This window comes from Lepidochelys olivacea (genome assembly GCF_965140295.1).
Source record: "Lepidochelys olivacea isolate rLepOli2 genome assembly, chromosome: 9".
Classification (NCBI taxonomy): domain Eukaryota; kingdom Metazoa; phylum Chordata; order Testudines; family Cheloniidae; genus Lepidochelys; species Lepidochelys olivacea.
This window is the reverse complement of record NC_140419.1, coordinates 54,331,341-54,343,859: the sequence shown is the minus strand read 5'-3', so window position 1 is coordinate 54,343,859 and position 12,519 is coordinate 54,331,341. Positions and strand designations below refer to the sequence as shown.

The 12,519-nt window shown below is 49.6% G+C and overlaps 2 protein-coding genes across 11 annotated transcripts in view; one reads left to right on the top strand and one right to left on the bottom strand.

Moving 5' to 3' along the window:
- Positions 1 to 695: 695 nt before the first annotated feature.
- Positions 696 to 12,055, bottom strand: CEP19 (centrosomal protein 19). Of its 7 annotated transcripts, none has more exons than XM_084639346.1 (4): positions 11,966 to 12,052; positions 9,474 to 9,580; positions 1,809 to 2,009; positions 702 to 1,450 (listed from the first exon to the last, which is right to left on the bottom strand). In XM_084639346.1, exons 3-4 carry the CDS (start codon positions 1,936 to 1,938, stop codon positions 1,089 to 1,091), a joined length of 492 nt encoding a protein of 163 aa, XP_084495472.1. In that variant the 5' UTR covers positions 1,939 to 2,009; positions 9,474 to 9,580; positions 11,966 to 12,052; the 3' UTR covers positions 702 to 1,088. The 7 variants fall into 7 exon arrangements, 6 of the variants coding, with proteins under 6 accessions (XP_084495477.1, XP_084495474.1, XP_084495475.1 ...); XM_084639350.1 differs by having other exon boundaries at positions 1,809 to 1,899; XM_084639347.1 differs by having other exon boundaries at positions 11,972 to 12,049.
- A 55-nt stretch (positions 12,056 to 12,110) lies between these two features.
- Positions 12,111 to 12,519, top strand: part of PIGX (phosphatidylinositol glycan anchor biosynthesis class X) — a gene marked incomplete at its 5' end in the record, with an annotated part of 30,156 nt that continues 29,747 nt past the window's right edge. For all 4 annotated transcript variants that reach the window (XM_084639343.1, XM_084639342.1, XM_084639345.1 and 1 more), the window contains one exon: positions 12,111 to 12,239. In XM_084639343.1, coding sequence (XP_084495469.1) covers positions 12,111 to 12,239 — 129 coding nt within the window. The remainder of the gene's footprint in view (positions 12,240 to 12,519) is intronic.

Below are 12,519 nucleotides of genomic sequence, written 5' to 3'. Positions count from 1 at the left end.
ATGATTTATAATCACTGTGGCCTTTTCCTTCACTATCTTCTTTACCATCTTTACACTTAGTGGCTGGGGGGGAGGGAGGAGGCATAAAGGAGGCCTTTTAGCCCTCTTCTGAGAACAAATTGCTATTTGGAGAATCTTAGATGCCATGGCTTCACATAAAAGCTACTGGAAGGAGCTGCCATCTAGCAGTTCTCAGAACAATTTTGGAGTAGTAGTCTGATAAGGCAGCACAGCTAAAGACCTTGTTTCACTCCAAAAGTATCATAAACTCTTGTGACCTTCTCCCAAATTGTTGCTCAGCCATTTTAAAGCAAACTTCCCCAAATCTGACCATTTACACTGGACAGTTAAGGGAGACAAATCACTGTTGTCTTATGAATTCCAAATCACTAAGTTGTCAATGATCTCTCCAAGGTTAATCTGTTTTCTAAATATTTTATTTCTTAAATACAAAAACGTACATTCATGGAACACTGAGATTGTAGATTTAAACACAACTCAAGAAATCTAAAGGTAAAGTTTTCACTGCAATATTGATTTGTCTACAGAGTATAGATTAAAACACTTGCAACAGCCTAACTAATAACAAAATACTAGATATTTGCAATAAGAATCTGAATGTTTCTTCTTCTGAGTTAGATGTAAAGATTTGCAACTTTAATGCTGTATTTTAAAGACTAAAATAAAATTGAATAGAAACAAAAATAATCAGTCTAGTTTCCTTGCCAAAGATGAATGAAATGTAAACAAACAAATGCTGAAAGACAGAGATTTAAAATTATTTCAATTACTTAACAGCTACAAATCTAACCATTTAAAAATAATTTTCAATATCCCCATGTCCCTTTTTATCAAGCTTCACGTAAGACTTTTAAAATTATTTGTCTATTCCCCAAACTGTTAAAACACCACAGGCACTGATCTCTTATTTATCAATGTAAAATGCATCAGTTGTATGGCTTGTAAACACGGTCAGTCAAGCTCTGTAGACTGATGCGATATGATGGACACAGTAACTGTGCTCTCTGTGTAATGAGAATATGGGTTTTGTCTCTCCATACTGATTATCTAGGAGGCCTTGTCCATTATCAGAACTCATTGTCTGACTCTGCATCCCAGCCACAGGATTCCAGCTGCTCATCTTGTGGGAACTCAACCTCAACATTGTAGGTGAAATCTGGGTCATCCTTCTTCTTCCTGTTCTTTTCAAACAGCTCATCCATGATACTCTTCCTTTTTGCCAGCTCCTTGTCATCCAGTTTGTTCAGGTCCTCCTCTGGGTCAATGGTCTCTTCCTGATGAATCTGCTCCAAGGTCTGGGCCAAACTCTGTCCCTGCAAGTGGCCTCTTAGCAAACTGTATAATTTCTGCAGCTGCCGCAGTGAGACCCCTTGTAGGTAAGCCTTGTGCCGAGGGTTATTCTTCAGCTGTTCTGCAGCCCTGCTGCAATCTGGAAAAAAAGTTCCCCCTCCCAAGAATTGTCCTCAAGCACACAATTCTTAAATAAATAAATAAATGATCTTTATCCAAAGATTCTCTGGGGTGAGGTGCTGCCCTAGGAGTCCCACTACTCATTTATAAACTAGACAGGTCAGGCTGGGAAGCTTCCTGGCTTGAGCTCCAAGCCTGGAGAACATTGGGTATTCCACTTCCAGAGAGTAGTCCTACTACACAACCTCCCATACAGAGCTGGTGAGAAGAAACCTACCAGTCCCTGAAGAGGTGCCCAGCTGCCATCTCTCCCACTCCTACCCCATTGCTGTTTTGCGGAAGGAGGCTGTGGGATGCCAAAATTAAGAATACTGTACCTGAGAACTTGGAGAAGTTTCGGATAGGCATGATGCGCTGGCGTGCTCTATCCTTATTTTCATCTTCATAGATCAGGATAATGGATGGAGGCTGAAAACGAATGCCACACTTTTTTGCAACATAAGTCATCCCAGCTCATGCTACTGGCTGAACAAAATGAAACCTTACAGAGCTCTACTAGGTGTGTGCTTCAATGTTCACTGCAAAAGAAAAAGGAAAACATGAATGAAACTGATGCTGCTCTTTATTTTAAGGATGGTTTCTGATCAGGGTTATAGCAGTTCTGATTCAGAAAAGCACTTAACTCTCTGTATAAGTCTGAATATGTGCTTAAAGCCTTTGCTCAATCAGTGCCATGGGGGGTACAATGACACCCAACTGTTGATTTCCAGATTTGTCAACTCTACCTCTGAGTCTGGGTTGTTTGGTTGATGTATACATGGCATAGTTTTTGTGTTCCAGGCTCGACGAGGGTACCCCATAACCAAATGGAGGCCCAAACATTTCTTTTTACTTAAAAAATGGAAAAAATCATACAACGCATCAGTGCATTAGAGACTTTTTCATAAACGATACTCCGCTGCAAATTACAGCCACTGATCTGGAAAAGCTCACAGTTATTTAACCATTAAAAAACCCTTTTTTCACCAATTTCTTGTTATTTATGACCGGTTGGATTAAAACCAGGGCACAAGGTTTGAATTAAGGGGAGGAGACAACTTGTCTGTGTAAGCAAAGTCTGAATAAGCTCTCCCCTGACATCTAGTGGTGAGCTAAAGATAAAGACTTCAGAAGCTGATCTCGATTGCATGGATACACCCACCCTGCCTAGGTGCTCAGCATAATGGGATTGCTTGCCCATATGATCACTTGTGGCTGGATTCTCCAGTCTCCTTGTTATTGGGGCAGGAGTAATAAAGTGTTGTTTTCCTTGTTGTGTGAAACAAGGGCAGCAGAACTGTACCTGGCATACCCCAATGGAGGGGCTCACCCTCAACTGAATGGCACTCGCTAAGCAAGGGACATGGGTTCCAAAGCTCAATGAGTTGAGAGGGTGGTGTGGGTCCTGGACATCATTTGATCTTTCTGCTCTCCATGGTATAATAAAAGAGCTAATTTAGATTCAATTGAGAGTCTTGTTACACACTGCAGAGCTGAAATTGCTGATACCTGGGTCTAAGTATTAGACCTACTTTAGGACAATGTCTCTGAGGTCCTATTGTACTTATGCAAAGTGTGGGCCATTAATGGTGGTTTGGAATCTTAATGGCTCCTATTAACCAGGACAATTACCTGTAGATAGCTCTATTTTACTTGTAAGTCTTCCTGTATACCTGTGGGCTGGCAAGTGGGTAATGAAGTCTTACAGACATGTGATCATGTCACCTGAACTGGAATCCATGTTTAACCTGGTGCTTTTCCATTGAGAAGGAGGGGTGGGACAAAGGATTCCCGCCGTATGCAAAAGATACATAAGTGGGTGGAACAGAACAAAGGGGGCGGCCACTATGAGATATCCCCTAGCTACCACCTGAGTTGAAACAAGGGCTGTACCAAGGGAAAGGATTGTGCCCAGACTAGGAAGGCATCCAGTCTGTGAAAGAAACTTACTGAAACATCTCTGAGGGTGAGATTTTATCTGTATTCAGTTTTATCACTGTACTAGACTTAGACTTGCATGTTTTATTTTATTTTGCTTGGGAATTCACTTTGTTCTGTCTGTTACTACTTGGAACCACTTAAATTCTGTATTTAATAAAATCACTTTTTACTTATTAACCCAGAGTATGTATTAATACCTGGGGGGGGGGGGGGCAGACATCTGTGCATATCTCTCTATCAGTGTTATAGAGGGCGAACAATTTATGAGTATAAATATATAAAATATCTGAATAAAAAACAGATTTATTTGGGGTTTGGACCCCATTGGGAGTTGGGCATCTGAGTGTTAAAGACATGAACATTTCTTAAGCTGCTTTCAGTTAAGCCTGCAGCTTTGGGGCACGTGGTTCAGACCCTGAGTTTGTGTTGGAGCAGACTGGCGTGTCTGGCTCAACAAGACAGGGTGCTGGAGTCTCAAGCTGGCAGGAAAAGCAGGGGCAGAAGTAGTTGGCAGCCCTAAGGCAATTTCTGTGATCCAACCCGTCACAGGTACCTTTTCTGAGTTTTGTCAAATATTCAGTGAAAGTGTTCTTAAAAGAAACTACACATGCTGGGTCATCATCCGAGACTGCTATAACATTAAATATATGGCAGAATATGGGTAAAACAGAGCAGGAAACATACAATTCTTCCCCAAGGAGTTCAGTCACACATTTAATTAATGCATTATTTTTTTAACGAGTGTTATCAGCATGGAAGCATGTCCCCTGGAATGGTGGCCAAAGAATGAAGGGGCATACGAATGTTTAGCATATTTGACACATAAATACCTTGCAATGCCATCTACAAAAGTGCCATGTGAACGCATTCTCACTTTCAGGTGACATTGTAAATAAGAAGCAGGAAGCATTATGTCCCGTAAATTTAAACAAACTTGTTTATCCTCGTGATTGGCTGAACAAGAAGTAAGACTGAGTGGACTTGTAGGCTCTAAAGTTTTACATTGTTTTGTTTTTGAGTGCAGTTATGTCACAAAAAAAATCTACATTTGTAGGTTGCACTTTCATGATAGAGATTGCACTACAGTACTTGTATGAGGTGAACTGAAAAAATACTATTTATTTTGTTTACAAATATTTTCACTCTAAAAATGATAATCAAAAATAATATAAAGTGAGCACTGTACACTTCGTATTCTGTGTTGTAACTGAAATCAATGTATTTGAAAATGTAGAAAAGCATCCAAAATATTTAAGAAATTTCAATTGGTATTCTATTGCTTAACAGTGCGATTAAAACTGAGATTAATCACAACTAATTTTTTAAATCGCAATTAATTTTTTTTTAGTTAATCATATGAGTTAACTGCGATTAATCGACAGCCCTAATTTCCAGAATAGATTACTGGACATCTTAAGAAACCTGCCAAAATTTTGTGAGTTATATCTATATAGCAGATTGTTAATAACTCATAGGAGAGAGGAAGAGTCAGAGATGGGGGACAAAAATTAAATAGAGGCACCAAAAGACTTCCATATGACAAGAGACTGAAAAGTCTGGCATAGGTGCCGACTCACCCACCGGCAGCCAAGCTCTCCTCTTCCCACCAGCGCCTCCTGCCTGCCAGCTGCCCCACTGCTCAAGTCCTCTCCCTCCCTCCCAGCGCCTCCTGCACACCAACTGAAGTATAAAAATAATCAATGCTAGATAGAGAAAATAAATTGGGCCCACCTATTTACTTTTTCTCATAATACAAGAACAAAGATACTCTCAATTTAATTGAATAGTAGGACATTTAAAAGTAAAAAATGGAAAGGAGGAGGCTATGGAACTTGGGGAAGAGGGCGGATGGTTACACAGCGGCTGTAGCAGCGGTCTGTGCTCATGCTGCCTTTCCTGCACCTCAACCATATGCCGGAGCATATCAGTTTGATCCTCCAGTAGCCTCAGCATTGCATCCTGCCTCCTCTCACCACACCGACGCCACCTGTCCTCTCGCTCGTTCCTCCTCTCCTCGTGTTCATTTTGTGCTTTCCTGGACTCTGACATTGTCTGCCTCCACATATTCTGCTGGGCTCTTTCAGTGTGGGAGGACTGCATGAGCTCAGAGAACATTTCATCGCGAGTGCGGTTTTTTCGCCCTCTAATCTTCGCTAGCCTCTGGGATGGAGATGATAGGGGGAGCGTTGAAACATTTGCAGCTGCAGGAGGGAAAAAAAGGGATAGTAGTAGTTAAAGAGACATTTTAGAGAACAATGGATAGACTCTTTCAGGGTGAACCTTGCTGTTAACATTACACAGCACATGTGCATTCGGTACAAGGTCGCATTTTGCCTCTTATATTGAGGGTCTGCTGGTTTGCTGTGAGAGATTACACACGCAGGGCCGGCGGGCAACAGAATTCGGCTTGCAGGCAGCCATGGTAAGCCACAGTCTTTTGGCTTCTTTAAACTTCCTAACATGTGGGAATGGTTTCAAACAGCAGTGCCCTCATTTCACATACCAAATGGCCATTGGGTTGGCTCTTTAAAATGGGTTGGCCATTTAAAAGGAGGGGCTGCGATTTTCAGGTTAACATGCAGCACAAACTCAACTAACCCCCCTCACCCTAGCCACCTCGGAACGTCCCCTTAATAAAATTCCCCTATTTCAACCAGGTGACCATGAATGATATCACTCTCCTGAGGATAACACAGAGAGATAAAGAACGGATGTTGCTTGAATGCCAGTAAACCCCAGGACCATACGCTGCCATGCTTTGTTATGCAATGACTCCAGACTACGTGCTATTGGCCTGCCATGGTAAAGTGTCCTTCCATGGAGGATGGAATAAGGCTGCCCTCCCCAGAAACCTTTTGCAAAGGCTTTGGGAGTACATCCAGGAGAGCTTGATGGAGATGTCCCTGGAGGATTTTCGCTCCATCCCCAGACACGTTAACACACTTTTCCAGTAGCTGTATTGGCCGCAAATTAATCATTAAACACGCTTGCTTTTAAACCATGTATTATATTTACAAAGGTACACTCACCAGAGGTCCCTTCTCCGCCTGGCGGGTCCGGGAGTCCGCCTTGGGTGGGTTCGGGGGGTACTGGCTCCAGGTCCAGGGTGAGAAACAGTTCCTGGCTCTCAGGGAAAACGGTTTCTCCGCTTGCTTGCTGTGTGCCATCTTCAGTCTCCTCCTCCTCCTCCTCATCTTCCTTGTCCCCAAAATGCGCATCCCTGTTGCGTGATAATCCATTGATGGAGTCAAAGCACAGGGGTGAGATAGTGGTGGCTGCACACCCTAGAATGGCATGCAGCTCACCATAGAGGCGGCATGTCTGGGCTCTGACCCTGCATGGCCCTTTGCCTCTCTGGTTTTTTGGTAGGCTTGCCTGAGCTCCATAAGTTTCATGTGGCACTGCTGCGGGTCCCTGTTATAGCCTCTGTCCTTCATGCCCTTGGAGATTTTTTCAAATGTTTGGGCATTTAGTCTTTTGGAATGGAGTTCTGATAGCACAGATTCGTCTCCCCATACAGCGATCAGATCCTGTACCTCCTGTTCAATCCATGTTGGAGCTCTTTTGCGATTCTGGGATTCCATCATGGTCACCTCTGCTGATGAGATCCACACTCACCTGCAGCTTGGTACGCTGGCCAAACAGGAAATGAGATTCAAAAGTTCGCGTGCCTTTTCCTGTCTATCTGGCCAGTGCATCTGAGTTGAGAGCACCGTCCACAGCGGTCACAATGGAGCACTCTGGGATAGCTCCCCGAGGCCAATACCGTCGAATTGCAACCACACCTCCCCAAATGGGACCCAGCAAGGTCGATTTCAGCGCTAATCCCCTCATCGGGGGAGGAGTACAGAAATTGATTTTAACAGCCCTTTAAGTCGAAGTAAATGGCTTCATCGTGTGGATGGGTGCAGGGTTAAATCGATCTAACGCTGCTAAATTCGACCTAAACTCGTAGTGTAGACCAGGGCTAAGTGGCCAGATAAGAGGGTGGTGGTGCAGGTATACAGCGTGATCTTTGAGTAGGCGCCAATAATGGTGTGTTTGTTGGAGCCTCCTAGGTTCTGTCTTTGCTGGATACCAAACTGGGGATATTAGTGTTACACCATTAAGGCAGGAAATAACAGTGCAGAATGACAGGTTTCAGAGTAGCGGCCGTGTTAGTCTGTATTCGCAAAAAGAAAAGGAGTACTTGTGGCACCTTAGAGACTAACACATTTATTTGAGTATAAGCTTTCGTGAGCTACAGCTCACTTCATTGGATGCATTCAGTGGAAAATACAGTGGGCAGATTTATATACATAGAGAACATGAAACAATGGGTGTTACCAGAATGCAAGACATTGAGTGTAAAGGACATTGGTGATCAGTTTGGGCAGGCTAGTGAGGAACATTTTCCAGATCTGACAAACACAAGTTGTCTTTGTGTGCCAGTCCACAGAGCCAGTGCTAAAAGCTTCCTTTATCTTATTGCGCCCAGCTAATAATGTAGCAGTGTGACAGAGAATCTGAAGCCAGATTTCCTTTGTCCCAGTCCAGTGCCACAAGACTATCATTTCCCTCCTTTATTTATTCCTAGATTATTGGCTGAGAAACACGAGCTCACAGGGTGCATTATCAGGGCAGCTTTGTTTTTGCCTCTAGTGGCTCTAGAGCAGTAGCCAAGCGTGGGAAGCAGCATCAGTACTACCCATTGCCAGTTCCTGGTTTGGCACTTAAACTAACCTGAAATAGGAGAGGAACCCTTTGTAAAAGCTGAGGAGGAGGAGCAGCTGTGGGGGAGCACTGTTTAGCTAAGCCAGGAACAGGAGAGGGAACTCTGCTCCCTAAGCCCCTCTTACTTTAACCTCTGAATAAGAGCTGCAGGGCATTGCCCAGCGTGGAGTGTCCCTATGGAGTCCGCTGCTCCCATCCTCTGGGTGGGACATTGTTAAAGATTGGAGATCTTTAATTGTTTTCAGGACTGGATCCAGGGCTGTCGTTACCCATAGTCAAAGTAAGCAGCTGCATAGGGCACCAGGAAATTTTGGAAATTTGGGGCACCAAATTTCCTGGTGCCCTGTGCAGCTGTATGCTGCTCCAGCCCCAGCCCCTGCTCTGCCTCAGCCCCGCCCCTACTCCACCCCTTCCCCAAAGCCCTTGCTCCACACAGCCTCTTCCTGCCCCGCCCCTTCCCCGTCCCAGTCTGGGCCCCACTCCCCTGAGGACTGAAGCAGGGCCGGGCCTGCACTCACCAGTGGTGGGAAATGCAGCGGCCCAGCTCCAGCCGCTGGTGAGTGTTGGGGGGTGGTTCTCCCCTGTCCCAAAAGCCAGTTCCCTCCGCACGGAGGCCTGGGGCCAGCCGCCCCCTGCCCCCATCGAGGGGCTGCGGAGGGCCCCAGAATAGCTAGGGATCGCTCTGACTGGATCCTCCCTGGAGCCGGAGGGCAGCCAGTGTGCAGCGAGTGCTTTTGTGGGGGTACAGCAGGCTTGCCAACCCTCCAGGATTGGCCTGGAGTCTCCTGGAATTGGCATTGATCTCCTTGTGACTACTGAAAGCAATCCGGGTGATTTTAATAGGATATTTTAAGAAAATGACATTACATCATGTTGGGGAAAAATTTTTTTTCCCGGAATAGCTTCAGACAGAGTTGACAACCCTAGGGTGCAGCCAGTATGTGTGTAGGTAACAATGGGCCCCAGTGAGATGGGGGCACATGGGGGCAGGTAGAGCCACAGGCAGAAAGCAGGGGGTGGGGGTAGCTATAACCCCAGTGAGGTGTGGGGCAGGCCATAGGTGCTGGAACAGTTTTTTATAGTGGGGGGGCTGAAAGCCATTAAACAAAACTGTAAACCCTGTAAATCAGTGGTTCTCAAACTTTTTTTTTTTTAAGGACCACTTGAAAATTGCTGAGGGTCTCAGCGGACCACTTAATGATCTTTCCAAATGTTGTTTGTACCATTAGCTAACTATTATAAAGTGCTTTGGATAAAAGTGCTATATTAAAAAGACGTAATAATAATTAACATTTTTTTGTTCTACAAATAAAAGCACACAACTCATATTTTAATACCAGTAGTCTTACCTTTCTAATGCGATGGATGTACCCTCTCTCCCTTGCCACGGCAGCCCCTGAGCTGGAGTTGGGAAGGAGGTGGAGGGTGTCTCTCCCTGGCAGCTGCAGCCCTGGTGCTGGGGAAAGTCACCTCTTTCTCAGGCTGACGCAGCCCTGCCTGTCCCAAATTCCCCCCACCCCATCTTTTCGCCCCACTGCCTCCTCCTACCTACCTCCTATTCCCCCCAAGGCCACTATCTCACCTTACATGTGCGGGGGGGAGAGATAGCTCAGTAGTTTGAGCATTGGCCTGCTAAACCCAGGGTTGTGAGTTCAATCCTTGAGGGGGCCATTTAGGGATCTGGGGCAAAAATTGGGGATTGGCCCTGCTTTGAGCAGGGGGTTGGACTAGATGACCTCCTGAGGTCCCTTCCAACCCTGATATTCTATTATTCTATGATTCTTCTGCAGGATCTAGGCACCTAATTAGCCATGCCTGTGTGGCTCCACCAGGGCCACCCCTAACTATGGTGGTGCCACACGCAGCCCGAGCACCTGTGGGGGAGCAGCTGCTCTACTGTGGGGCTGGCCCCTCCACGGCAGGAGCTGCGCTCAAGGGCTGCAGGGCCACAGGGGCAGATGCTGCGGGGGGCAGCAGCAGGGTAGGGATGCCCAGGGCAGTGCAGGGCATTAGCAGGGGGCCTGACCCCAGCAGCAGGAGTCAGGCCTGCACTCACGGATGGCAGCGGGAAGCAGAGCAACCTGGCTCCAGCTTGCTCCACTCCCCCAGCTCCCAGCCCTGTCTCTTGGGGAAGGGGGCTTGGAGGAAGGGGTCAGGCCCGCCCCTGCAGTCACCAGCGGCAGCAGCAGGAAGCGGAGCAACAAGGCTTGGAGATGGCACAGCAGAACAGGCTGGAGCCAGGTCGCTCTGCTTCCCACCGCCGCCACTGGTGAGAGCAGGGCCGGGCCCGATCCCTTCTGCCAGTTCTAGTACCCCCATGGGCCACGTCGCCCGTGGAAGGGGATTTGGGGGAAGGGGTGGAATGGGGGGGGTGGGGGCGGAGCAAGGGCGGGAAGAGGTGGGGCTGGGCGGAGCAGAGGTGAGGGCTTGGGGGAAGGGGTCAATGGGGCAGGGCGGGGAAGGGGCAGGAGGCCTAGCCGGGGGATGAAAGAGCCAGTGCCGCATATTCAGCCCCAAATTACGTGGTGCCTTATACAGCTGCGTATGCCAAAGGATGGCCCTGTGGGTGGCCCTTCATTCTCTTGCGTGCTGCCGCCCAGGAACGCACCTTAAGACGGAACTATCTGTGACCACCTGAATGGAGCTTGTGGATGACCACAGTTTGAGAAGCACTGCTATAAATCAGGGAAACCACTTCAAACCAGGCGGTGCTGCCGCACCCCCTTCACCCCTAGTTCCAACACCTATGGAGCAGACAGGGGGCGAGGGTAGCTATAGCCCCAGAGGGACTGGGGGCAGGCAGGGGTAGGGGAGGTAGCTATAACCCCAGGGAGGTGGGGGGGGGGGCAGGCAGAGGGATGGGAGGTAGCTATAGCCCCAGGGTGGCAGGGATGGGGGTAGCTATAGCCCCAGGGGGGTGAGGGACGGCAGGCAGGGGGACGGGAGGTAGCTATATCCCCAGGGAGACAGGGGTGGGGGTAGCTATAGCCCCAGGGAAGTGGGGGGGGGGGCAGGCAGAGGAACGGGAAGTAGCTATAGCCCCAGGGAGGCAGGGGTGGGGGTAGCTATAGCCCCAGGGAGGTAGCTATAGCCCCAGGGAGGCAGGGATGGGGGTAGCTATAGCCCCAGAGAGGTGGGGGGACAGGCAGAGGGACGGGAGGTAGCTATTACCCTAGGGAGGCAGGGGTGGGGGTAGCTATAGCCCCAGGGGGGTGGGGGGCAGGCAGAGGGAGGGGAGGTAGCTATAGCCCCAGGGGGGTGGGGGGCAGGCAGAGGGACGGGAAGTAGCTATAGCCCCAGGGAGGCGGGGTGGGGGTAGCTATAGCCCCAGGGAGGCCAGGGCAGGCAGGCAGAGGGACGGGAGGTAGCTATAGCCCCAGGGGGGTGGGGGGCAGGCAGAGGGACGGGAGGTAGCTATAGCCCCAGGGAGGCGGGGTGGGGGTAGCTATAGCCCCAAGGAGGCAGGGGTGGGGGTAGCTATAGCCCCAGGGAGGCGGGGGTGGGGGTAGCTATTGCCCCAGGGAGGCAGCTATAGCCCCAGGGAGGCCAGGGCAGGCAGGCAGAGGGACGGGGGGTAGCTATAGCCCCAGGGAGGCCGGGGCAGGCAGGCAGAGGGACGGGAGGTAGCTATAGCCCCAGGGAGGCAGGGGTGGGGGTAGCTATAGCCCCAGGGAGGCCGGGGCAGGGAAGGTAGCTATAGTCCCAGGGGGCGGGGGAGTAGCCAGCGCCTAGGCAGCCCCCTGCTCTGCCCCCACTACCGCTCCCTGCCGACAGACTGGGACAGCGGCCTGGCTGCAGGCAGGTCCGGGGGATGGCAGGCCTCGAGCCCCAACCCACATACCCTAACCTCGGCGTAGACGTCCGGAGCCCCATACGCCGCCCTGGCCTCTCGGTTACCATGACAACCGCCCCGCGCCCCCTCTGCAGCAGGAGTGGCTGTATGGCCCCCAGCGGGGCTGCCCAACACGTTGCCTGAACCATAGAAAATGAAACCGCGGCTCGCGGTCGGTTGTTGGTGGCGGGCTCAGCCTGTCCCTTCGAACTCAGGCAGGCGCGGCAGTCGCCTCTGCGGGGGCCTGGCCCTGTGCTGGAGAGAGTGCGAGGCAGGCGCGGCGGTAAGCGTGGGGTGGGGGCTGGCTGTCGGTGTCCCCCCTCCTCCGCCGCTGTGGCCCGTCCGCGCAGGGCCCAGGCCCCAGCGCCCGCAATCCGTGTGGCGGTCCGGCTGCGTGCGGAGCGCAGACTCGTGCGGACGGTGGCGGCGCCTTGCCCGTGTGTCTGCGGGCCCTGTCCCCCCGTCACTTCTCAGAGCCTGACCTCGGCGGGGCGCCCTGCCCCGAGTTGCGAGCGTAACTGCAGAGCCCCTTCTGTGCTGGCATGGGGGGGGGGGGTGGCCGC